Source organism: Aphelocoma coerulescens, chromosome 26 (genome assembly GCF_041296385.1).
Source record: "Aphelocoma coerulescens isolate FSJ_1873_10779 chromosome 26, UR_Acoe_1.0, whole genome shotgun sequence".
Lineage (NCBI taxonomy): Eukaryota > Metazoa > Chordata > Aves > Passeriformes > Corvidae > Aphelocoma > Aphelocoma coerulescens.
In genome coordinates this window covers 6161680-6187859 of record NC_091039.1, presented here as the reverse complement: position 1 = coordinate 6187859, position 26180 = coordinate 6161680, and the positions used below count along the sequence as shown (strand labels likewise).

Here is a 26180-nt window from a genome sequence, read left to right as displayed (position 1 = left end):
CTACGTGTCCTGGGTGCTCCACTTGTGGGCGAGTTCCTGCATCGCCTTCATGTTGGCACTGCCGGCAGAGCGCTGCTGCTCGAGCCCGTTGGACCTGTCCACGCCGTCCCAGCGGTGCCCAGGCCAGATGTTGAACCTGTTGAGGGGAGGTGCTGGTCCCTTGTACCTGGGTTTCTCTTTTTCCTTCTTCTCCTTGGCCTTCCTTTTCTTAATGAGAGCAGCCATGGGGTCTCCTTCCCTCTCCTGTTCCCTCAGCATTTGATCCAGGTCCTCATCATCAATGTAACGGGCCAAGGGCTTCTGCATCTCCTTGATGGCATCCTCCACATTCTGCTGCTGCTGCAGCCTCTCCTGTGCCAGCCCTTTTCCCCACCTGGCATATTGCTCTTCTCTCTTGGCCTCTGCTTCAGCCTTCAGCCTCTGCTCCAGCTGCTCCTGGGCCGGGTTCCTCTTGCGGCCTGACTTGTCTCGGAACACGGTCTGAGCGTTCCGGGATTCCTCCTCCAGCTCCTTGGTGCTCCTCTCGTGCCTGTGGAGCTCCTGCTTCTCCCTCTGCCGCACATCAGCCAACAGCAGCCCAGCTTTGGCCCTGGACGACCTCATGTGAGCCTTCTTGGGAGATGCCTCAGCGTCCCAGCGACGCGGGCAGTGCTCCAGGGGACTCCGTGACCTGTGCTGGGCCTTCCCGGCGGGCAGAGTCCGTCCTTTCCTTCGGCTCCTTTTCCCACTTGGGGACCCCCGCTTCTCTCTCTGAGGTGACAAATCCTGACGCTGCCACCGGGGAGGGGATGGCTCAGGGGTGTCATGACGCTGCTGCTGCCTGGGAGGGGATGGCTCAGGGGTGCCAGGACGTCGTCTCCTGGGAGGGGATGGCTCAGGGGTGCCAGGACGTCGTCTCCTGAGAGGGGATGGCTCAGGGGTGCCAGGACGTCGTCTCCTGGGAGGGGATGGCTCAGGGGTGCCAGGACGTCGTCTCCTGGGAGGGGATTGCTCAGGGGTGCCAGGACGTCGTCTCCTGGGAGGGGATGGCTCAGGGGTGTCGTGACGCTGCCGTCTCGGGGCACAGAGCTCCAAGGAGCCCTTGTGTTTCCGTCCCGGGGGCTCGGGGCAATCGTGGCGCTGCCGCCTCATGGCAGACTTGGCAGGTCCCGAAATATCCCAACTCTGCGAGTTCTCGTTCTGGTCTCCTAAAAGTTTCCATATGGGGTTTGTTGGGAATTCCTCCACGAGCTTCACTGCATCAGGGCGTTCATCAGTGAACTCTGCCACCACGGGCACATCTTCTTCACCCTCCTCCACTTCCTCGGGGGCAGGGGCGATGCTGCTCCAGCTCACGTTGTCATCCCTGCTCCGCATCCCGATGGTAGAGCTCACTCAGCAGAGCACAGAGCTCTCAATCCCCGGCTTGTGGCTTCGAGCCCCACGCTGAGCACCAAAATTCTAGTCTGGTGCTAGTCTGGAAACAAAGCAGTGCAGGAATTAACCCCACGTGAATTTATCACCAGAGGGTCCAAGCCAGAGCTACAATTTAACAGGAAGGATTAAAATCGAGGCAATGATACAGAAACAGCAGCTTAAACTGACAGAGTCAGCATCCAGCCTGGCACCCTGGTGGGTGTCCTGGTAAATGGTGGCTGCAGTCCCGTTGGAGTGATGGACGTGGCCTTGTTGAAGTGGTGATCCCACAGGAAAGTCTGGGCTGTCCCTGGAGGTCCAGGGGTGCTTCTCGAGCTCTTCTCCTCTGGGAATCCAGTGGAAGAAGTGCCCCGGTGTTCCAGGCCTCGGTTTATATCCAGGTAGGAAGGTGCAGTTCCTCCCCTCTGGGTGGGGCGTCTCTCCATGGGATGATGGAATTCCGTGAGTCATTCCAGGAGATCTGATGGCCCATTAGCGGAGATGGCCCCGCTGAGGGTGTTATCAGGTGTTATCAGGGGTTATCAGAGTCACCTTATCTCACCACCTCAGGGAGGTGGGAATAGAATCCACACTTCGGCTCACACCTTCCATGGAACCCAAGACACAGCTGCTGGTGGGATTTGGGGCGCATGGAAGCTGAACTCGTGTCTTGCTTCTGGGAATCTCTTTTTTTCCATGGCCCTGCTGCAGGGTTGGGGAGCTGCTGCCGCTGCCTGCGCCGTGCCTGGCTCCGTTTGGGATCCTGGATTTTCAGGATCCTGGCAGGAGCCGCCCATGGAAGCAGAAGAGTGGTCTGTGGTTACGGAACCATCTGTGTTCTGCCCTTCCTGGGAAGGTGATCCTGGTAAGAGGAGATTTGGGGCTTTTTTAGCAGCAGCTTTCGGTTTAGAGCCTTGTTCCAGGCCTGTGCTCCGCGGGGGATGCAATCCCTGTGCCCTGATTTTGGCACATTCAAGCTCTGTTTTGCAATAGGTCAGGAAGGGATAAAATTCCTGGAGTTGGACAGTTCCTTGTTTTCACTTGGAGCATCCCAAGGCTTCAGTATCCATGCGATCTCTGGGATAATGGAGCAGTGTGTGCAAACAGAAAGGCGCTGGTTGGGATAATTTCTCCCTCTGATGCATTTTCAAACCTCAGCTTTCTCACAAATGGATCATTTTGGGTTTGTAATGTTCATTCTAAGGGCAGTGAAGCTGCTGAGGTGCAGATCTCCCTTCTCCCCCTTCCCCCAGCCCAGGGAGCTGCATCCCTCTGGGATTCCCTGGGGATTCCAGCTGGGATGGGACTGAAGGGCCCTGATCCCCTCCTGGAGCTTTTCCTCGAGCTGAGATCAGAACCTGCAGCTCTGCCCCTCCCTTGTCTCCCGTGGTTTATTCATTTATCTTTTAGTTTCCTTTTTTTGCTCCTGTTTTACAGCAGGTTTTGATGTGCTCTGCAATTTGCTCTGCAATTTAATCTCCGTTTTTAAGGCAGATTTGTTTACAGGCATCTCAGTGTTGTATCAAGAGGCTCTCTTGGCATTGTCAGCTCTGGAAATCAACCTCAGCAGTGGGGCAGGGAATGTTGTTAAAATCCACAGGCGTTTCAAAACTTGATGTTTGAGTTTTGGGTGACAGTTTTGGTCTGTTTCCTTCGTCAGTTCTGTGTGAGGAACAGAACCTGGATCTGGAAGAGCAGAAATGGGAGGGGGGGGAAATAGAGACCTTTTGGCCTCTGAGGTGGTGGGGATGGGGTTATTTTGTCTTAAAAATCACAGAGTGGGGTGTTGCCAGCAGCCCCTGAGGGTCTCCCACTTGGCTGAGGAGTCCAAAATCCATGAGGGTTCACTCAGGAGCTCTCCGGGATGTTTGATGAGGTGTTTATGGCTTGGTTTGGAGTTGATTAAGCAGCAATTAGCAGGGGCGGGGGAGCGTGGGCAGATCTGGGAATGGGGCAGCCTTTGGCCATCCAGGGCAGAGGGATCAGAGCTGGAGCTGCTGGGATCAGAGCTGGCAGAGGAAGACTGCAGGATAAAGTGCAGGGACAGTTCCATGCAGCTCTCCAGGATGTCCCTTTGCCTTGGATCAGCATTTTTGGGCACGGAATTCCACCGGGAGTGAGTGGTGCTGACCGGGGAGGTGAGAGGTGGCTCTGGACAGAGAAAAATCCTTGGAAATGGAACCAAATCTTCCTCCAGAGCCTGGTTTGAGTCAGAAGGGCACCACAGAGGAGCTACAAAGTCACAGCAGTGAGGGCAGCACTGCCCGTTCCTGCGGGAATTCCCTGACGGACTCGGAGCCGTCTCCAGCCGAAAGGTGAAATTTGGGGTTTGGCATCAGTGGATCCTGAAGTGAGGGGTGTTATTCCTGCCTTTATACCAGGAACAAGCAGGAATCAGGAGAATGTGTTCCCTGCAGATGATTTTCCTGGCTGACCAGAACCACAGGTGGGCAGGGCCCTGTTTCTCCTTGGATGTTCCAATATTTCCCTGCTGGAATAGCAAAATGTCTGCTTCTTGTGAATTCTTTTGGAGCAAAACCACCCTAAACCCGGCTCAAATTGAATTTTGTTTCCCCCTCCCAAAGAAAGCAGCAAGATTCTGCCTGTGGAGCTGTTCCAGGCCCTGATGAGAAGCACACTCTGAGAGCTGAAATTGTGGTTTTTTGGATTCCTCAGTGTTTAAGCATGGCTGGAACAGCTCTGCCTGGAGCACACGTGGGTCATGCCTGGTAGGAGGTGTTCCCAAAAATCCATATAAATATCCCCATCCTCCCTCAGAGCAGATTCTGCGCTGTGCAGTCGCCACTTTGAGATGTTTTGCACTCCCTGGTGAGGTTTTTTTGGGGCTTTTTCTTCCCTTTTAGCACTCAAATCAATCCTGCCCCACTGTGAGTTGCCAAAGGTTATTTTTTGACATTGTTGGATGCCACATCTCCTGAAAAAAAAAAGTGTCTTAAACGTGGTTTTGAGTAGTTTTGTGTTTGATGGGCTTGATTTAAAAGACTTCTCTGCTGAGGTTGTGTTGCAGGAGGTTTTCATCTCAAAGCAGGGCTGCAGCAGGAGAGTCCTGAGCCTTTGGAAAACAGGGATCTGAGTGGAGACAGTGAGGAGAGGCTGGAGGTGATTCCAGAGCCCATTTCAGCCCTTGAGCAGTCCCTGCAGCAGTGCTGTACCAATAACTGGAAGCTGTTGTTGTTCATTTCTATTTTTATTTTCCTTCTGGGTTATTTTTTCCGTGTTTTTCGGAACACAGGAAGGCTCTGAGGGTGGCCTGTGCATGGTTCCTGGGGTGTGCTGTGTGCTGGGGTGGGGGGTTCCAATATTCCAATCCCTGGCTTTGCTCTGAGCTCCTTGGGGTGTGTTGTGGGGTTGGTTTTTTATTTTTCCCTAGCATGTCCTGAACCCTCCAAGCTTTGAAACTGCTTCCTAGAATTCCTAGAATCGTGTTGACTTTTTTGTTGTTGTTGTTTTTATTTTGTTCTGCTGTTGTTCAGTTGCACAGAGTTTTTCTACAGAAAATCTACTTTCGAAACGTTTTATTCTCTGTGAACAGGGTTGAGATTTATTCCTCGTAGTTTGGAAAAAAAAAAAAAAACCCTAAAATTCCCTTTTCCAACTTGTTTTGTAGCCTGTTGCAGTGTTACCAGATGGCCTTACGTACGTCACAGTGCTTTGTGATGGGTACAGTAGCACATTTAATGCTTATTCCCCTCTGTTTTTAGAGCTGAGAAGTTGATTTGGAAATAATCAAGCTAGGGAAAAAAAAAATTTTAAAGGGGGAAATTCTAGGGAAACACAGCGGTTGTGTCCCCTAAAGGAGATCAGGGCAGCTGGAATTAATCTGGGAGTGAATCCTGGGAGGCCAGAATCCTGGGAATCAGCACAGATCCAGCAGCAGCTGCTCCGAATTCCCTGAGCTGGGCAGTTTCTTGTGTCTTGGAGGGATTTAAATCGATTTTTAGCAACTGCAGCACCCCCACCCAACTGTGGTGCCGTGTGCCAGCGTTGTCCTGTTCATTCCTGAAGTGCACATCTGTTTTGGGAAGGCAGTTTTGGTGTGGATTCCTTGCTGGAATTTTCAGGCTGAGCTGGGGGCTCTTGGCAGTTTTTTTTGGGAGCTGGGAGCAGATCCCTCCCTCTGGAACTCTGGGCTGGAGCCAGTTTTACCTTCCCGGGGTTTTCAGAACAATCAGTGGTGGAAACTCCCCTGAAAGCAGCAGAGGGGGAACATTTCCAGTGGCTCTTTCCAGAACAGAGTTGCATTTTTCTTTTCTCTATAAATATATATATATATAGTACAAATTCAAGAGGCAAAGTTATGTTGTAGTGAGTGTCTGAAACTTCCTACACTGGAGACTTTTCTGGACAAGACAACTGTAAAAGTCACCCCTTGTTCCAGCTGGGTGACCCTGCCTGGGACAGAATTGCTTCTCAGTCTAACTTTTTATTTTTTAAATACCTTATTAAGAGTATCTTAATGCCATTGTGTTAAAAAAAAAAATGCTGGTATGTAATGCAAGTACATAAATAGCCAAAGTTTTCAGTAATTGTTCAGTGTTACTAAATTTTGCTTTTATTTAACCTTCCAGGATAACATTTAGGAAGACCTTCAGTGTGTTAAATTATCCTGAAAATGAAAAGTCTGAGCAACTGGATTAGGGCAGGGATGGAGTTGTTTGAGCACATTTCAGGTTTGAATTCAAGTGGGAGGCAAAGTTTGTAAAGATGCAAAACTTCCTTTGCACTGTCCTGACACTTGGAAGTGACAAACGCTGCTGCTTCGGCAGAGGCTCTTTGGGAATTGTTATTCAAACATCGTGGAGGTCTTTCCTGAGAAATCAGGTGACTTTTTTCTATTGCTTCGATTTTTGTGCAAAAAAAAAAAAAAAAGAAAACCAGACAAAAAAAAAACCAAAACAAACCAACAAAAAACCTAAAAATAAAAAATCAATGTATTGCAATCTTTTTTTTTTAAAAAAATGGGGTGGGAATAGTTAAAGAAAACTATTTTATGTAAGAACTGACAGAGGGATTTTGCTTTGTATAATGCAAGCTGGCTTTAAAAAAGCATTGTAGCAAATTATTCAAGTCAATCATATGTTAATAGTTATGTGCAACCAGACATGCAAAACAATTGTATTTTTTTAAATAAATATTTTTAACAAAGTTTCTGCTCTTTTGACTGGGTTTGGTTTTTTTCTTTCAGTAGAGGAAATAGAAAGTTACAGCTGCAGGGGCTGTGATAAGGAGGGAGTTCATCAGACCTTGAGGTAAATTGTATTTTACAGTTTTTTGCTAAATCAGGTGCTGTTCTGGGGAGAAATTTTCCTTAAAATAGTGTTTGTTTTTTTTTTTTTTTCTCTAAGTAGCCAAAATGGAGATTGGAATTATCAAGCCCAAGAAATGGGATTGTGGATTTTAATTTGGAAGAGTTTGAGCTGTGTCTTCTCAAACCTGCCAGGCCAGAATGAGCTGATTTGAAAGCTGCCAGGCCTGGTGTGCCACAGACCGAGGCGATTTCTTCCCAACTCGGCTCCCTCCTGGAATTTTTTGGTGCTCATTTCCTCCGAGCAGGGCCCAGAGATGCTGTCACGGTGGGAGGGGCTCGAGGAAGGAGCGAGGGAGGGGGGTTTTGTTTGCTGTAAATGGGTTTTGCAGTCTGTGGTTATTGGATTTGGGGTGATTTATTCTGGGCAGCTCCAGGAGAGGAACAGTGGCATCCTCTGGAGCTGGAGCAGAATTACAGCCCGTGCTGGCCTGGCTGGGATCTGCTCTGGGCTTGGAATCAAATCCCAGAAGGGTTCAGGGTGGAAGGGATCTTAAAAATCTCATTCCATGGGCAGGGACATCTCCCTGTCCAACCTGGCCTGGAATTAGGTTCAGTTTCATTATAGGATCATAGAATAGATTCCAGCTGTGGGGTGTGAGGCACGAGGGGGTCCCTGAAGTCCAGGGATGAGCTAAACCCAGAATTCAGCTGCACTGACCCCATCCAAACTCACCTTGAGGGAGAAAAAAGGCAATTCAGCGACTCCAGGCTCTTTTCTACAGGAGTTTGTGGAGATGTTTTATGGCAGGGAGGAGCTGCTGCTTGGGAAAGTAGGAATTTCCTAGAGAAGCTGTGGCTGCTCCATCCTTGGAAGTGCCCAAGGCCAGGCTGGAGAAATCTGGGACAGTGGAAAGTGTCCCTGCCCATGGCAGGGGGGGAACTGCATGAGCTTAAAGGTCCTTTCCAACCCAACCCATTCCACAATTCTGCAAATGCTAAAAACAGTTTAATTAAAAATCTATTCGATTCAGGCTGTTTAAAAACTGAGAACTGGAGGTGTCAAGAGTTACCTGAGTCCAGTCAGTGAGCAATTAGCAATCAATCACCTTTAATTAAACACTGCTTTATATACACACGTACATATGTACATCACATACAGCAGTTCAAGCGAGGAGTTACATCTGCAGCCACTCCTGGGCAGGAGGAGCTGGATGGAGCCTTTACATTCCTCAAAAATCCAGTCCTTTCCTGGTGGCTGGGACAGGCCATGCGTGGGCTGTGGAAGTACCTTACACAAGGCACCTGGATGTGAGGATATTGCACAGGTGAAGCAGCTGGAGCCTGGCTCCCAAAAATCCCTTCTCTTGGAGCTGGAAATAAAACCACCCTAAAAAAGACACTGCAGCTGGAGCAGCTCGAGGAGTGACTTAAAGCAAAACAAACCAGCACGGCTCATTCTTGACTTAAAAAACCAAACAGAAACACCCCCCCCCCCCCCCAGAAAAAAAGAAAAAATAAAAATAAAAAGAAAGAAAAGCAAATTATTTTAAGTAATCAAGAGGCCTGAGCATGCTGAGTAAGACACTGTCCATGGTTAGAGAGTGGAATATACAGGAGTCAAGTGTGCAAATCGAGACAGGCCCTGCTACCACTGTGTGCACCTGGAGGGGCTCTGCCCACGTGGAGCTTCCCCCCTTTGGAAGGATCAAGGGAGGTGACACTGACTCGAGGCCCTGCTGCACAAAAAATGAATTAAAACCCAGGATTGTGCTGTAAATTCAAGGGGGCCCTGTGCATCACAGGCCGAAAAGAAAATCTCTTCAATGCAGTGACCAAGCCAGGAGAACATTCAGTCTTGGATGAGGAGCAGAGAGCAGCTTTTCCTTGCCACCCTCTTTTCTGAACAGGTAAAAAAAGTTCATTTGCAGGAGGAAGTGCTGTGCAAACGTCCCTGCTTTCAGTCCCAGGGCCAGGCTGGCACTCGCAGTCTTTTTGGCACAAGTGCTGCTGGCACCTCGTGCTCAGCTCAGATGTTTTGGGCTTGATTTCCTCGATTCTGACTTACCCCATCTACTGTGCTTTTGATTGCAGAGAACTTGCATGATTCAGTTCATTAAATGTGAAATCACCCTTAGGAGTAATGTTTAATTGGGGGTGGGTTTATTGCTTGTGCAGAGCTCGGCCCTCCCTCAGCGCTGGTACTGCCCCGTGTCCTCGGGCACTGCTGCTTTGTCAGGGGAGGCCTCGTCCAGCTCTGCAAAAGATTCATTCAGCATTTCACCTGAATGGAAGGTTTAATTGAGATTAAAGGGGATGGGCATGAGGTTTTCCCCTCAGGAATGCTGCCATTCCATCACCCACAGCACTGAGTGCCACGTGCAGGCCTTCCTTGGGCACCTCCGGGGATGGCAGTTCCGATGTTTAACAACCCTTTCCATGAGGAAATTCCTGCTGCTGTCCAACCTGAGCCTCCCCTGGCACAGCTTGAGGTTGTTTCTTCTCATCCCACCCCTTATTCCCCAGGACAAGATCCCAAATCCTCTTTGGCTGCTCCCTCCTGTCAGGGACCTGTGCAGAGCCAGAAATTCTCCAGGCTGAGCCCTCCCAGCTCCCTCAGGATTCTCCAGACCCTCCTCCGGGTCCATTCCCTTCCCTGGACATGCTCCAGCCCCTCAAACTGGGGGCCCAGCGCTGGACACAGCCCTCGAGGTGTGACCCCACCAGTGCCCAGCACAGCCCAAGTGTCCCCAGCCACGTTTTTGCCTGTCCCACTCTGCTCCTTTTGTACGAGGTGCTTAAAAAACCAACAGTAGCTCCAGACTGAGGTGATAACTAAAGAATCCTTTATCAGGGAAGCCTTTTCCAAGAGCCTGACAGTTGCCCTTGCATGGCAGCCCCGCTGATTCCCTGGATTTCAGCCAGGGGACAGCCCAGGGAAGCTGGTGCTGTCTGTGATTCACAGACCATTCCTGCAGCAGAAAAGAAAGCAAACCCTGGGCTGTGGCTGCCAAGGCTTTGTGGGCAAGACAAAGCAGGAAAAGGAGAGAGGAAGCAGCAGAAAAATAAACATTTCCTTGCATTTTGCTGGAATGCTCTGGAGTGGGGCTTGTGCTGCTCTCGCTCCCATCCCAAAGCAGGGCTCGGGCTGAGGTTTCTTACCTGGGGAGGGCTTGGGGTACATCCTGTGGAAAAACACCAGGAGGGCGTAGAAGGTAAAGGCCAAGCATCCAAAGATCATGCCACAGACCAGGAAACTGTAGCTGCCCCGGTCGTGGATAATCTGCAGTGGGTTGGAAATAAAAAAAGGGATCAGACATCATTGAGATTCCTTATGGATAATCAGGGAGGGCTTTGCTCGCCGGCAACTCCAGGCTCAGGCCGTGCCCAAAAGCAGAAGTGAGGTTTTGACTTCTAAATTCCAAATTTATTTTGGTTTTGCCACCTCCTGGCTACTCACCGACCCCACCAGCAGCTGCAGCACCATCTCTCCAATGCCAGCTCCAGTCACCAGCACGGTTGTGGCACAACCTGCAAGGAAACAGGGCAAGGGGTGGTGGCAGCAGAGGTGGCACCGCCAGCAGGGCCACCCTGCACTCCTTTAAAGCTTTTCCGTGGATCTCACCACACAACAGCCACAAAATGTTCCCATTTACTGTTGGAAATGCCTCTGCAGGCCTGCAGTAGTGCAGAAGGGTGAAAGTTAAAGCCCAAAAATCAATCTCCTGCCCCCTGGCTCTGCTGGCAGAGCTGATGTTGCCTCTTGCTGGAAAGGTTTTTGTTTTTCTGTCTCACTGCCCCCGAGACAGAGGCTGGCAGAGAGCTCCTGGCCAGGCTCTGGGGTTTCCAGCTCACTGCTAATCTGGGGATGTTTTCAGAACCATCTCCCTCTAAAGCAGCGTTCCTGCCACTCCCTGAGATCCCCAAACCAGGAACCAAGGCCTGATCCCTGCCTGGGGTCATTATTCACCAGCGAAGCAGAGAATTTTACACTTTTCTGACTATGAGCTGCAATAAATCTGCCTTCAAAAGGCAAAAACCTGCCGAGGGGGGAGGGAAGGAGCTGCAAAAAGGGGATGGGATCCAAAAATCCACCTGGTCCCAGAGCTGCCCAAATCCCAGCTCACCTTTGTACTGCAGGATGTCCTCGGTGTAGGCCAGCATGCTGGGGAAGGTGCTGCTGAGGAACAGCCCCAGGGATGCTGTCCCCACAAACAAGAAAACCACGCTGGAGGAGAAAATCAGCAGCAGGAGGAAGGTGATGAGGACCCCGACCTGCAAGAAATAAACACAAACACACACAAAACTCAGTCAGAAAAATGCTGAGTGCAACAGGCTCTAGAGTTTAATAGGAAATAGTCTGGAAGAGAAAATAGGTTTATTTTTAATAGGAAATAGTCTGGAAGAGAAAATAGGTTTATTTTTAATAGGAAATAGTCTGGAAGAGAAAATATGCTGGGAAAAGAAAATCAGTGTTTGAGAAACTGAATGGGCAAAGAAAATCCATCTGGCTTTAAGGAATTGGCTAATTTTTATAATGCAATTTGGAAATCAAATCTCAATTTCATTATGTAGAAACGTAAAATTGTGTCTGGAAAAACATCTTTAAATACAAGAGTACAACAACTTCCACAATATTGACATGCCTCAATCACTAATAATTCTTCATTCTGCTGAATAAGGCTGAAGTCACTGTCGATAATTACAGAATTAACTCTCAATACCTGCTCAGAAAGCAGCCACAGCATTAAAGCCGAAGAGCCAACTGCATTTAAATCAACTTTCCCTCACCTCTGGCTTGTAGGGGAAAGAACCAAAACCCCTGGGAAATGCCCGAGTGACGCAGGGCAGGGGCAGCAGAGGGAGCTCTGAGATTCCAGCTGGTTTTGTTTTAATTTCTCGGGCCCTGATTGCGGCCCTGTTCGAGTGCTCAGGAGCAATTTGGGTCCTAAAGACACCGAATTGGAGCTGGAATTTGTTACGGCAGTGCTGCAACGACTCCAGGAGCTGCCGGATCCTACAACAGCTCCAAGAACTGCACAGGCTCGACGTCAGCCAGGTGGATTTTTTACTCAGAACATCCCAAAATCTTCTCCCCACCCCGTTAGATGTGTGTAATGTGTTATGTTACCAAAACGTAGCCACCAAAATCAGCTCTGGTTCAAATAAACGGGGAGTTAACTGCCTGCTCGTGCTTTCCCTCTTCTTTGTAAGAAGTGGGAATGGGATCATCCCCCTCCCTGTTTTTTGCCACGTCCTTACATGGATCTTCCTTACACATCCCAAAAGGATTCCTGCCCCTTTCCCCAGGTGTTTTATTGACTTCAGCAACCTCTGACAGCTGCCGCAGCCTAAGCAGAGCATTTATGGAGTGATCTGCCGTCCCCTTCCCACGGCTGCCACGGGAATTAATTAATAAATAAAACTGGCACTTTTTTAGTGCTAACTCTGCTGGGGTTTTCCCAACTCTCACACCAGACCCACTGAGGCTCAGGAAAGCTGGGCAACCGAGTTTTAAATTGTGGCTACCTGGAGGGCACCTTGTCCACCGTACCTGTGCAAACCCCCCAGGCGTGAGAGGAGCTGCAGCTCCAAACCAATCCCCTCAAAATCCCCAAAAATCCCCCAAAAAATCACTGAAATTGTCCCCAAATTAAACCAACATCCCCTCAAATTCACCCCAAATGAATCCAAAATCCCCAAATTCCCAGTTCCCCCCCCCCAGTTTTACCCATTCCAGGTTGTCCTGCAGGATCCGGACCCCATCCAGCACCCGCAGTTTTTGGGGTGAGGAAAGAGGGATTAAGGGAATTAACCCCATCCTTACCACGTTGATGAAGACCATGGTGGCTGGCTTCATCCTGTAGGACACGGGGATGGAGATGAGCCTGCCCAGGGTGATGAAGCCCCAGAAGAGGCTGGGCAGGTACCCGGCCACCTTGTGCACCACGGACAGCGGCTCCTCCACGGCGTAGCTGTACACAAAGCCCGAGTACTCTCCCTGCAGGAAAAACCACCCTGTCACACCCTCGTGGGGACCTCAGGCTCCTCTGTCCCTCAGTTATTCATGGTGGCAGCTCTGGAGAGCTCACCCGTGCTGGGACCCCTTCCCAAAGGGTTTGCAGCTCCACCAGCAGCAAAACGTGGGGTTTAATCTGTTCTAAAAGGGCAAAGCTCCACAGCAATTCCCGGGAAAAGCTCTGTCTGCAGAGATCCTCCCTCCCCGAGGGGCTGCCCTGCCCTTTCGGGGTTCCACACCCTCCAAACATCCCACTGAGAGCGCAGGGTTGGTTATCCTTGGAGATGGAGGGCCTGGGATATTCCCATACCCGTGCAGCCCTGCTCATCACTAACCCCTGTGGCCCAGCAGCCGGGCTGGGGGTGTCACAGGGGTTTGGAAGGAAAAAAATCCAGAGATTTGGTTAGCTGAACTCACCACGATCCCATCGGTCATGAAGAGAACCAGAGCCCCGGTGATGTGCACGGCGAAATAGGTGTAGGAAGCCCCTCGGAAGTTTTTGCTTTGGCAGCAGCTGAACAAATCCTCGTGACCTGGTGGAGAACAATGCAAAGCAACCTTGGCCAGAACGTCCCCCGGGGCTGGGTGGCTGCCAGCCCTCAGAGGGGTTTGGTTTGTGGGACAGCCGCTGCAGGACAGACGCAGCCAGGACCTGAATGTGCAGCACTGCTGAGCTCGGGGGGCTCCACTTTACTTTTACCTTCCTCTAAGCTTCCAGAAGGAAATGGGAATGGGTACGGGATCTGCCCACAGCCTGGGATCCCAGATCGCCACAGCCTGGGATCCTGGTTCTTTGGGATACCTGCTGCCCACACCCCGGGATCCTGGCTCTCCCACATCCTGGGATCCCAGCTCTCCACACCCCGGGATCCTGGCTCTCCCACATCCTGGGATCCCGGCTCTCCACACCCCGGAATCCTGGCTCTCCACATCCTGGGATCCCAGCTCTCCACATCCTGGGATCTTGGCACTCCCACACCCCAGCATCCTGGTTCTCCACACCCCGGGATCCTGGCTCTCCCACACCCCGCGATCCTGGGCTCTCCCACACCCCGCGATCCTGGGCTCTCCCACACCCCGGGATCTTGGCTCTCCCACACCCCGGGATCCCGGCTCTCCACACCCCGGGATCCCGGCTCTCCACACCCCGGGATTCTGGGCTCTCCTGCCACTTCTCTTACTGCAGCTGCTCGCGCTCCTCTTCCCATTTTGGGGCTGCACACTTCTGGCCCCGCTCTTACAGGCAATAAAACCTCGACCACAGTACTCATGGCCCAAATCCCCTCATCCCTGGAGGGATCACAGGAGAGCCCTGCCCAGGAGAGCTCCCATTCCTTGGATAATGGATATTGAACCCAACAAGGAGGATACAGACAAAGAGCTTGGCATCACCCCGAGCCTTCCTGCCAGCACCTCACCACATCCCAACTCCCCCTCACCTTCCAGAATTGCCTAAAACTCCCTTTTATTGCCCAGGGGCAAAGCCATCTCTCCAGGAATAACATGGAACACTCCTCATAGCCCTAAACCATATTTACTTCCGAGATTCACTGTTTACCCAAAGAATTGACTCTGGCACGTCTCTCCTGGGCAGCAAGGAACAATGTCACCATTGTCCCCAAGACAGGGTGCAGCCTTGAGTTCAAGAGCAAACTATTTCACTCTTTCCCTCAAACAAGGGGGGAATAAAAAAAAAATCCTATAAAAATCAGCATCTGCAGCACAGTGACCAATTTTAAACTGAATAACCAGCGAGAAAGATGTCCCAAAACCAGGAGGGAATGAAGGGGCACAACTGCCACGTGTCCCTAAAGGGTTGGGGGGGGCCAGGGTTGGCTTTAGGATGGCATGGAATGGAGAAACACAGCCTGGAGAGCTCATTAGGATTGAGATACCAATCTCTGTTCAAGATTCCATCTAATTTGAGGGCAATTAGGCACCAAATGGATTGTTTGGATACTCCTGGATTGGATCCCTGTGCATGCTTTGGAAAGTTCCCTCCTCAGACAGCAGCGCTGGATCTTTCATTGCATCCAGACACACTCAAACGTGGCTTTTTCTCCCCAAAATCCGTAAGGGAGGCACGTCCAGCTCACCTGCAGCCGTGTGGGGTCTCTGGCCAGCCGTGGAGAGCTCGTCCTTGTCGCCAGGCCGTGTCTCCAGGGCCAGCTCGTCAGCTGACAGCAGCGGGTGGCTGCTGCCGTTGAAGCAGGGGACCATCCGCTCCTTGTAGAGCAGGAAGAACACAGCGATGGGCACAGGCAGCTGGAGAGGGGACAGAGGGGTGGGTGAGCACCTGAACCCCCCCAAAAACACAGCACAGCTCCCCCAGCAGCAGCAATTTGGGGTGCTGTGCTCGGCATCCGCAGGGGAGGTGCCGAGATGAGGTAGTGATGGGATAAGGAGAGGCTGAGGGAGGGATGGAGGCTGGGTGGGGGATAGTGAGGGGGGAAAAAAGGAAGAAAATCAGGAGCAAAGTCTCCTGATCTGCTGGGACATCCCCAGCCAGTGCCAGGTTCCAGCAGCCCTGGAGCTGGGCACGGGGACCCGGGGACAAACCTCCCAAAGTGCCACCCCAGCCCTCCAACCCCAAACGTTCCGGTGTCCAACCCTCGGCTGGAGAACGAAACCACGAAGCCGCTGCTGCCTGTGGGGAGCGGAGCCGCTGGAGCTGCGGCTGGAATTCTGCGGGAGGGAAGGGGGAGCTGCTCCCAGCCCCGGCCCCGGCCATTAGCAAGGGGTTGCTCAGCACCTCCTGAGAGAGGAGCCCGTGGTTCCCAGGCCAACAGGGACGGCTCTGCTGCAGCCCAGTGACCTCCAGCAGCCCCTGGGCACAGCCTGAGCACAGCAGAGAGGGTCCAACCGCGGCTCTGGGGTCCTCTGGGCACCCAGGGATGCTCCAGCACTCCACGATCCCACCACAAGTCCCACCCAACATCCCCACTGGATCCATGGGGCAGCAGGACCCCCCGGCATGGTGATCCCATGGGATGAGCCCGCTCCCAGCACACACCCACGACTCCGTGGTGCCTCCAAATCCACAGGGAATCGCTCTTTTTCTCCTGCTGAGGAAACAGAGGGAAGCAAACGAAGCCCTCCCGTCTCCTCCCAGCACAACCCAGCGGTGTTTACACTGCAACCAGCTGGGGGAGAAAGCCAGGAAATCCTAAGTGACAGCTCATTCCCTTGTTTTCTACATGTCTGGGAGCAAGTGGGAGCTCCAGCTCCAAATTTCCTGCCTTTTGTTGGCTCGTGGCATGATTTAAATGTATGGAGAACTCCCCCCCTCCCTCACACCCCGCCCCTCACGCCTGAATTCATTTATGAGGCCTGCATTGTTCTGGGAACAATGGGAATAGGAACAGTGAGTTCGGTCCCATGGAAGAAAAGTGCATTTGCTTGATAGTTCTGATCCTTCCGGAGGTCAGGACCAGATTTTATTCTTCTGAATTGCAGATTTAGCAAAAATATTCTCCCACCCCCAACCAGGGGCCTGGCCGTGCAGATAACGGCCCTGGGCTCTCCCAGCCTCGAGGAGCCTGCACAGGACAAGGCCCCACTTTGGGATTCCCCAATTCCCAGTCCCACCGTGGGTGTATCCCTGCCCTCCACACCCTCACCTTCAAATCCAGCTGGTCCTTTTTGCTTTAACCAGGCTGGGACATTTTTAGGAGGTCCCAGCCCTGGCTGTGGTCACTGAGCTGGACCCCCTATCCCATCCCATCCCATCCCATCCCATCCCATCCCATCCCATCCCATCCCATCCCATCCCATCCCATCCCATCCCATCCCATCCCATCCCTCCTGGGCAGCCAGGTTTGGATACCACTACCAAATTCCTTCCCAGGATGTTTTTTGCTGCTTTTCTGGGTTTTTTTTGGGTTGGGTTTTTCTGGCAGAAAGATTTTCTTTTCCCAAGGGGAAAAGGCACCTGAGCATCCCCCAGCAGGAGCCAAGGGCCGAGCAGAGACCCCAATTCCCTGCACCCAGCGCTCCAGCTCCACTTCCCAAATTCCCAGGGCTGCTCCCTCCCTGCCCTGGCAGCTTTTATCCATCCTCATAAACTCAATAAGTTGTTGCATCCCCCAGCTCAGCGTGGGGATATTCCAGCTCCTTCCCACTGCTATTTCGGTCTGTCCTCCCAGGAATCCGGGATTGTTCCCTGCCATTGTATCCCAGGCTCCTTTGGAGCAGCCTGAGCACAATGGAGTGTCCCACACTTCCCCTGGGAAAGCACCTTCCGGACAAACACATCCCTCTCCGAGGAACATTTTCCTGATTTCCAGCCCCTTGGAACGGGCTGGATGATGAAATTTCCGTTCTGTGGGAGAACTGAATTTTAAAACATGGGGGTTTTGTTCCAAAATCGGGATGAAAAGGCAAAAAATCTTTCTCGTCAAATGAAAGATTTCGGCTGGGAGCGATCCAAGCGCTTTGTTTTGATTATGCTGAGCTGCTCCATTTTCCCAAAGCAAACCCATTTTGCTTCAATAACATCGGCACAACTCCACTGTCAGCTCCGCACGGAGCACTTTGTGCCAGAGTCAGATTGAGACATTTCCACTCTAAACAAAAGCAAGAGCTCGAAATGAATCATTTCAGCTCGTGCCTTGTCAGAATCCACACAAAAACCGGGATGGAAATGTGGGATTTGGCCATTTTAAAACCAAGCTGCTGCTCCTGGTTTCCATTTCTGTCGTTAACTCTTTTCATCCATGTCCCTGGAGGTTTAAAAACCCATTCCCATCATCTTCCTCTGCTGCTTCCACCTTGAAAAGGGTCAGCAGTTTGGAGCTGAGCTGCTCCCAGCATCTCCAGTGGGTTGGGATGGAACAAACAGGGAATAAAAGCAGCTCCCTCCGCGAGGATTTGGGAAAGGCAATCACAGACGTCCAACTCCCCGCTCTGCATCTGTTGTTTAACCCTTATCCCCAAACCCATGGGTCTCCCAGCCTCCCTGCCGTATTCCTGGTGCTCCTCCACAGCCTGTGGGAATCCTGGGAATTCTGTATTCCACCCACCTGCCCGTGCATGCAGCACTTGAGCGTGTCCCGATGCACAAACCCAGCTCAAACCCACAATCCATGTGGTGCCATCCCGCCCCAAAAATACCCACAGGACACTGCTGGGGACAGAGAGGGGGCTGGAAATCCCCATCAGTGCTCCCAGAATGTGACACATCGTCGGGCTCAGAGCAGGTGTTAAACTCTGCTTCCAAACTAAATTGGTTTGCTCGGAGTCCTCTGGCTCTGGAGTAACTAAAAGCTCATTTCCCATGGCACAGGCAGAGCTGGAGGTAATTAAAGCTTCCTCTCCTCCCAGGCTGGGCAGTTTTTGGGTAACTGCTCAGAAACTCATCCCAGCACCTGCCCAGCTGCTTCAGCTGCCTGAGCTCCTCCCACAGGGAGCTGGGAGGGCCTCAAAACCCCTGGATGGGGGGAAATGGGGATGTTCTAGGAATTTAATAAATGGGGAAAGCCCAAGGGAAGCAGCTGCAGCTCCCTTTGCCTGGTGCTGATGGAGAGGTGCCAAACCAAGGGCTGCTCGGTGGCCAGGGACAGGAGAAGGGGAACCTGCACAGCCTCAGGCTCTGACAGCTCAATTCCAGAGGGAAGGAGCTGCCAGGCAGGTCCTTCTGGTAGGATCACCCATTTTACTGCAGGAGCCCCCCGGGGACAGCAGGTCCCTCATCTCCCTCCCAAAGGAAGAATTTTACACCTGCTGGGACCTCCAGGAAAAATAATAAACTGAGAAACACCCTGATCCCTTCTGCCCTGTCAGCCATCACTGACGGATAACATCCCTGCAAATCCCCTGCTGCCAGGCCCTGCCTGCACCACCAGCTCCTCCCCAGCTGAGCATGAAGGAAAAACTCTGGATCTGAACGGAGTTTGCTGGTCCAGCTCCTGCCTGGGGGGTGCTGGAGGTACCAACTGCTCCCAGAGAGCTCGGACAAATCCCTGTATCCATCCAGCGGCGAAGTGTCCTTGACAGAAACCGGATTTGGCAACAAATGCACCTTTCCTGTGGAGCAGCACAACCATCCCCGTGCCTCCTCCCACTGCCAGGACCCCCCAACACCACAAACCCCTGCAAATCCCCGGAGCAGGGATGCTCCCAGCTGGATATTCCCGGCACTCACGTTGATGAGGGCCATGATCCAGAAGGCGTAGGACACTCGTGTCACCACCATGCCCTTCATGGGCAGGTCGTAGTGGGACAGGTTCCCCGGGTGGTGCGGCACCAGGGACTTGCGGATGTGCGGGAGGTTGCTGGAGGCGTTGGCCGTGCCGTTGGCCAGGATGCAGTTGGTGTCCGACAGGAAGGGGTCAGCGATCAGGGGGCTCAGCAGCGCCCCGAAGCCCACGAAGAAGTGCAGGGCCTGCAAGAGGTGAGGCAGTGGAGCAGGAGGGAGGCAGAGCCCCCCAACTCCTCCTCAGAATCCCAGAATTAATTAAGTTGGGAAGGACCTTTGGGGTCAACGAGTCCAACCTGTGACTTGACCCCACCCTGTCACCAGACCATGGCGCTCGGTGCCACAGCCAGGCCTTCCTCAAACACCTCCAGGGGTTGCTCCTCCACCATTTCAATGCCCAACCACCCTTTCTGGGAAGAAATTCCCCCTAATGTCCACCCTAAACCTGCCCAGGGAGGGTGAGGGCCCCGCTCTCACCTGCAGGAAGATGGCAGAGTCCTTCTGGTAGATCTTGACCAGCTGCATGTTGGAGATGGTGTCGATGCAGCCCATGGCCAGCCCGGCCACAGCCATGACCACGGCCAGCACCACCACGTTGTGGCACAGCGGGATGATGGCGAACACCAGCGAGATGGCCAGGGACGAGGCGAAGAGGGCGAGCAGGGACTGGGCCAGCCTGGGGTGGGAAAAGGTGGGACAGGATCAGTGCCACCAGTGCCACCACCAGAGCTGCAGCCACACCACCCCCCCCCTCCTGCTCCCAACCTCCCCCCGGGAGCTGCAGCTCCAACGCCAGCGGCTCCAGGTTTTCTGGTGAGAGGAGGGAGATGCTCCACGCCCCACGGCCCAGTGTCACCCCTGCAGCAGCTCTGGGGCGCTGCCACCTCCTGCCTGGAGGGTGATGCCTCCAAGGGGCAGATTTTGCACCCAGCTTTTGAGGAGAAGAGCAACCATCCCTCCAAAGCCGCATTCAGGGCAGGATAACAACCTGTCCTTTCAGGCCGGGCATGGAGAGGGATGTGGGGCTGTGCAGGTGAGGCCCCATTCTGACTGTGGAGCAGCTCCAGGGCTGCCTGAAGGTGCTGCCCCGCTCCCAGGGAAGCGGCTGCAGCTCCCTCTCGGTGCCCTGTGCCCCGTTCTGGCAGCGCCATCCCTGCTCCCAGCGGGACACGCTGGGACGCGGCACCGCTGCCGTTCCCAGCCGCTCTCCAGCCCTCGCTGCCCCCGGGAGCGGCCCGGGGGCTGGGATGTGTCCCCTCCCGGGGGCTGGGATGTGTCCCCTCCCGGCTCTAGCAGCAGCCGAGCCAGGGAACAGCACCCGGGCTGGCACCGCGCGGCCCCGGGGCTGCCAAGAGGGAAGGCAGGAAGGAAGGAAGGAAGGAAGGAGGGAAGGAGGGACCCGACAGCGAAGCGCTGGAACGAGCCGAGGGATGGGACTGGGAAGGCACAGAGGACAGCGAGGGGCACAGGCAGGTCCCTGTCCCAGCCCCGGAGGAGCCCGGTGTGATGGCAGTTGGTAATTAGCAGTAATTGGGGGATGTGGGGCTGATCAGCGCTCAGGAACCTCCCCAGCAAGGAAACCGCCCCCCCCTCCCTGCTCCACAGCCCGCAGCCAGGCTGGAGAAGGCGCTGAGGAGGAGGAGGAGGGTGGAGGAGGCCCAGCTGCCAACCCTCCTGCCCTGCCAGGACAGCCTGGCCATGTCCTTGTCACTGCCCCGGCCCGGTCACTGCCCTCATTCCTCTGCAGCCCCACGGCGACCTGGCCCTCCACGTCCTGCTCGCCGCTCCCGCCGGAGCAAACGGGCCAAGGGCACCTCTCCTGCACCTCTCCTTTCTTCTGCTGCCCTGTGGCACCAACCCGGCCATGCCAGAGCCTCCCTGTGCCCGGCCCAGCCAGGCTGGGCAGGAGCAGACAGTATTTTGCAAAGCTGTGACTACTGATGGTCCTCTGACAGCAGAGCCGTGGGATTTCTGGGGGAGGGAAGGAGGGAGGGAGGGAGCCGGGCGAGATGTGCACAGTCACGGCAGGAAAAGCGCCTGGCAAATGAGAGAGGAGCAGCTCCCAGCCCGGAGAGCCGAGGCAGCTCCCTCCAGGGAGGGGAGAGAGGCAGCGGCACCAGCAGCTGGTGCATCCGAGGCCGGGAGCGAAGGGAAAACCTCACAAACCATTCCCAAAACGCCTCCCCTGCAGAACCCTCCCGGCCTGGCTGGGGAGCAGGTTCATCACCAGTGCGAAACACTAACTGGGGGGGGATGTTATGTCCTTAATAAGCGTTAAAAATCTCACCCCGGTTTGCCCCAATGGGGAAAAATTCCTGCCGGCAGCTGTGGGTCGAAAACACAGCTGGATCCCCTGGGAATGCCACCAGCACAGGGTGGCACCCAGCCCTGCTGCCCCTGGCAGGAGCGGGGACCAAGGAACCCCAAGAGTTGGAGTTGGGGGCACAGCTCAGCACCCAGGGGGACACTGAAGGATTTCCTGGGATACAAACCCCTCGGGAAGCACCCGAAATGAGGCACACCGTGATTCCAGCGTGTCCTGATGATGCCAAACCCCTCCAAAGGGCTGGAAAAGCAGCCCTGATGTCACAGCCTGGTCTCGGTGTCCCCAGCACAGCTCTGGCCCGGCCCAGGGCAGGCTCCACTCCAGCAGGGTGTGAAATGAGCCTTGGAATGTCCCAGATTTTGTTTCAGGAGCACCCAGAGCCGGTCCTGGCTCCCTCACAAGCCTGCAGCTGCCCGTGAGAGGTTTGGGCTGATCTCCATAGGATCAGGACGGGCAATTCCATAGTCAATCCTGCAGTTCCATGCAGCAGAGCTTCCCCTCTCCCTCCCACGCGGATTTAGGAACCCCCACCCCGGTGTTCCCGTTGCAGCAGGATCTCTTCAGCTCCAAGCACAGTTTTTTCCCCCACCCCAGGGAGCGTTTTCCAAGTCCCTCACATCAAGAAGAAAAATGATAATCAGGCCAGCTCAGACTTGCAAAACTGATCATTAAAAACCCAAAGCCCTGAGGGGACAAGGTGAGGATGCAGAGGAGGGGAGGAGGATCCCACAGCAGCCTCCAGGGCCCCCCATCTCCTGCAGGAAGCAGGGCCAGGCTCGGGGAGTTCTGTGTCCCCAAGGAGCTCATCCTGCGCTGCTCTCTCAGCAACAAAAGGTGGCAGTGACAAGTGAAGTGTCCTGGGAGCTCCAGAACCCTCCAGGAGATGGGAATCTGGAGGGCAGGGAGAGATTGGGGTCGTTCCTGTGACCTGGGGACGTGCACAGGCGCTGTGAAAGGAGAATAAAAGGGTCCCATCTCCTCGGCCCCACAGGAATGGGGTGGATCACGCTGAGAGGAGCCTGCCCAGGGTCCAGCACCGCTCCAGAGCCCCCAGTGCCCTCCTCGTCTCTGCCCACACCAGCGGGATCAGCCCAGGGCTGGCCCAAACCCTGGGAGCAAAAGCAAATTTTCTACAAGACACAAAAATGCAGGTTCTGGATTTAAAAAAAACCCAAACGCCAATCTGGGGCACTCTGGTGCTCCCATCACTAGCGTGTGCAGGATTTTAACTTCACAATTCAAGCCTGAAATGCAACAAAATGGGGAAGGAAAGTGAAATGCAGGTGCACAGAGCTCCCACTGGAGCTGGCAGTGCCAGGGATGGGAATTTCCCCAAAATGTCACCTCCCCCTCGTGTGTCTGAGCCCAGGCTGGTCCTCCCAGCACTCCATCGCTGGGGCTGCTCCTGCAGCCCCACACCCCATCAGGGGCTGCTGGGAATCCTGTCCAGGTCATTCCAGGGAAGGGGAATCCTCAGGATGCTCCCACAGAGGAGCTCAGGGCTCCTTACGGGAGCTCAGCTCCTGCCAGGGCTCTCTGTGCTCCTGCAGCCCCAGGATTGAGGAGCGCTCAAACCCCAACCCCAGGGATGCAAAACCCCTGGGAACAGCTGCATGTCTGGGGCAGAGCCTGTCACACGTCCCAGCAAACCCCAGGGAGGCGGCACCGGGGAGCAGCAGCCTGGAGTGAACCTGCAAACCACAACCCCTGCGTTTCCTGGGGGGCTGCTCCCCCAGCCCCGGCTCTGCCCTGCCCAGAGGCTCAGGGAAGGGAGCAGCAGCAACCCCAGGACTCCAGGACAGAGCAGCAGCATCGTTGCTCCATCCCTCGGGCAGCCTGGCAGGGGCAAACTTTGTACTTCCCTGAAATCTCGCATGAAAGGGAATTCTGGAGCCGGCTCGTGCTGGAGGGACAGGTGCCGGTGCTGTCATCCCTCCTCCCAGGGCTCCAGGAGCAGGGAGCAGCATCCAGCAGCTTCTCTGGGGACAGGGAGCTGGATTTAGGTCCCACCACCCATTCCTGCCCCAGACCCCGGCACTGCTGTCCCTCACGAGTCCATTGCCCAGACCAGTTGGATCCAAAGGAGCAGAGTCTGTGTTCCTCAGGCACCAGGAATCACACCCAGCTCCCAGCCAGACTCCCGGGGTGCTCCACAGCAGCTTTCCATCTCCTAACTGGAAAAGATGACCTGGCCAGTGCTCCTCCCTGCCTGGCACCAAGGCCCCGAGGCCGGCGTAATTTGATTTATGAACCCTTGGCAAGACAGCTCAACCCATCCATCCCTGAAGGAGGGATTGTACCGGAGCTCCTGGAGCCTGAACATTATTATTCCCACACATTTGGAGGCTGCGAGGCTCTGAGTAACCCCCCCCACAACAATCACCAGCTCCAAATATCCCAAATATTCCCTCCTGCCTGCCTGGAAGGGCTGTCAGTCCCCAGTGGGGTTTGCAGGCACTTCACAAACCCCTTTTGCTCCAAGATCCCAAACACATCCCGCTTCACAACCAGCACCAAACACACTCTTTTCCCCCCCAAAGCGCAGCTGCAGAGTCAAAAGTTTGGGAGTCTCCGAGCACAAAACCCCAAATGGGTTTTGTGTTCCCACGGGGCCGGAGCTTTGGGAAGGAGCTGACAGCAGGAACCAATTCTGCGTTTTCCTTCCCTGCTCCTCCAAACATATGCGAGGCAGCCGGGGGCTGGCAGCGGCTCTGCTGCTGACCCAGCGCTGCCGGAGCCGTGCCGGAGCCGCAGCGAGAACCCCCCGTGCTGTCCCTGCGCCCCACCTGCCCCTTCCTGCCCCGGCACAGCCCCACAGAGCGGCTCCAGGGAGCCTCGGGGGACCAGGACAGCTCAATGTCCCACAGTGGCGATTCCCAGGTGCTCCAACACCTCCTCCATCAGCCAGGGCTCCCCTCAACTCGCAAATATTTAACACCGAGCGGTTTTCGACGAGGTTTTTAAAGGATTCCTGGGAAATTCTCCCATCTCCACCTCAGGCACACTCGTGGTGCGTGGATCTCACACGCACACGGAGCTGACGCGTTACATCACCGCCCTGAGGATCGGTGACAATGAAAATAATCAGCTGATCCTCGGAGCTGTCACCAAGCCTCAAATCAAACGCCTTCCTGGCAATCCTCAGGCTTGAGCCAGCGTGGATTATCTTCAACACATCCTGGGCACGATGCTCGGTGCGAATCCCTGTCTGGGTCCCTCAGCGGCACCTCAAGGTCCCTGCTGACCCCCCGAGCCCCTGCCCGGTGTCCCCCCCCCCTCAGCCAGACCACGAGGACCACTCTCCTCCCTCCACGTGTTTGCCCAAACTCCTGGAAAACGCGGCACTGCCACCACCATTTCCGACGCCGAGGTTATTAAAACACACTTCCAAAAATATTTTTGCCGATAAACAGCCAAGGTTAAGGAAAAAAAAAAAAAAAAAACTAAAAAAACAAACCACCCTGGCGGGAAGTTCTGGCTGGAACTTCACGCTGAGGCTGTGGCTGCGCGGGGCTCCAGGGAGCGGCGGCTCCTCTCCAAGGGGATGGAACCGCACCGGGAGCGGAGCGGCTGCTGCGGAGCGGCTCCGGCCCCGCCGTCCCCGGGAAGCCCCCTCCCCTCCCAGGCCGAGAGCGCTGCGGACCCTCCGCGACGCCCCCCGCGCTCGCTTCCACGCGGGAATGGTTTTCCCACGCAGCATCCCGGCTCAGCCCCGCAATCCCGGCGGGAGGGAGGCGAATCCCGGGAAGGCGCTGCCCACCCGCGAGCCGGGGTAAGCGAGGGGGGTCTGCGGGGCGCTGAACCCCCCGAGGGAGGAGCGCTGAGTTTGCCAGGCTCTTACGTCCTCTTGAAGACCCCTCCGAGGCAGCTGCCGAGCAGGAGGCAGAACTGCTGCGAGAAGAAGACCCAGGTGATCTGCGAGAGGGAGCTCTGGGTCTGGCAGCGCAGGTCCAGCAGCGTGGGCCCCAGGAAGGCGATGCAGAGGCCGAAGCTGAAGAAGACGCTCCAGTAGGTGAGGGTGGGCTGCAGGTTCCTCCGGAACCGCGCCGACACCCGCTCGTCCCACCACATCCTGCGCGGTGGCGGCGGCGCGGGGCGGCCCCGCTGCTGGAGCTCCGGCGCTGGGCTCCGGCCCCGCCGCCGCCCCGCTGCCGTGCCCGGCCCCGCTCCTCCTTTGCGGGATGTGGCTCCCGATCCCGCCGCGCCGGGCGCTGGCTCCGCCTCCGGGGCCGGGCGGAGCGGGGCCCCTCTCCATCCCCGCCGCCCCCGGAGCCGCCCCGCCGGACCTCGGCGCATCCCTCAGGGGCTGAAAGCACAGCCCTGTGTCCCCCCTCCTCCTCCTCATCTTCTTCCCCCTCAATTCCCCCCCGCGGGGGTCGCATCATCCCCCCAAAATTGGGGAGACCCCTCTGCGTGCTCCGCGTCCCCCCCTCCCCTCCCCGGCATTAAACCACTGCCACAGCGGCTACACCCGCTGGAACAGAGCACAGCCGAGCCAGGAAATCCAGAAATCCCCCTTTTCTTCCCTGCTGCCAGCCCTCCCCGCGGTCCCCCGTGGCCCTAAAAAGGTGCCACCGTGCCAGACAAACGCAATTAAAGTTGCCCCTTCCCTGGATAAGCAGCACAGGCTGCCTTGGGGCGGGGGGAGGGCGCGTGTTTTAAAGCCGGAGCGGTTGATGCTTACGCAAAAGGTCTTCTCTAGAGGATGGGTTTATAAATATTTCACCTACTTTAGCTGGGGAAGGCTGGCAATTTTTAGAACACTCTTTCCAGGTAGAGCAGAGCCGGTGGAGCTCGGCCATGACGGAGCGCTGGCTGCAGGTGCCCGGCCGGGCACAGGAACTCGCCCATCCCGTGACCCGTGCCTCTGGAATGCCGCTCCGGGGCTGCAGGTGCTCATTCCCACCTGGCCACAGCTTAATGTTTAGCCAACCCCAAATTGCATCCAAGCCCTTGTTCTTCCGTGCCATCCTCTCCA

At 54.9% G+C, this 26180-nt stretch overlaps 1 protein-coding gene, 1 long non-coding RNA gene and 1 pseudogene across 4 annotated transcripts; 1 reads left to right on the top strand and 2 right to left on the bottom strand.

The window, feature by feature from the left end:
• Positions 1-6556, bottom strand: LOC138098794 (BUD13 homolog pseudogene; annotated as a pseudogene).
• A 41-nt stretch (positions 6557-6597) lies between these two features.
• Positions 6598-8160, top strand: LOC138098946 (uncharacterized). Its single transcript, XR_011146664.1, has 2 exons — positions 6598-6665; positions 6765-8160. It is a non-coding gene; the product is annotated as an uncharacterized lncRNA (long non-coding RNA).
• Positions 7756-26166, bottom strand: MFSD4A (major facilitator superfamily domain containing 4A). 3 transcript variants are annotated; one of them, XM_068995875.1, is made up of 11 exons: positions 25933-26166; positions 25044-25193; positions 19354-19552; positions 18823-19062; positions 14777-14945; positions 13098-13213; positions 12489-12662; positions 10789-10936; positions 10122-10192; positions 9824-9944; positions 7756-8945 (listed from the first exon to the last, which is right to left on the bottom strand). In XM_068995875.1, exons 1-11 carry the CDS (start codon positions 26100-26102, stop codon positions 8854-8856), a joined length of 1650 nt encoding a protein of 549 aa, XP_068851976.1. In that variant the 5' UTR covers positions 26103-26166; the 3' UTR covers positions 7756-8853. The 3 variants fall into 3 exon arrangements, with proteins under 3 accessions (XP_068851976.1, XP_068851977.1, XP_068851975.1); XM_068995876.1 differs by lacking the exon at positions 25044-25193 and having other exon boundaries at positions 25933-26165; XM_068995874.1 differs by lacking the exon at positions 25933-26166 and having other exon boundaries at positions 7756-8918; positions 25044-25498.
• Between the last annotated feature and the right edge of the window lie 14 nt (positions 26167-26180).

Excerpts from the sequence above, each read along its gene's own strand:
- MFSD4A (XM_068995874.1), bottom strand. The coding sequence starts at position 25,498 with ATGCGCCGAGGTCCGGCGGGGCGGCTCCGGGGGCGGCGGGGATGGAGA. Across the intron at positions 12,663-13,097 it reads TCATGACCGATGGGATCGTG|GGAGAGTACTCGGGCTTTGT; the intron begins GTGAGTTCAGCT and ends TTTTTCCTGCAG. Across the intron at positions 10,193-10,788 it reads GGACATCCTGCAGTACAAAG|GTTGTGCCACAACCGTGCTG; the intron begins GTGAGCTGGGAT and ends GTTTCCTTGCAG.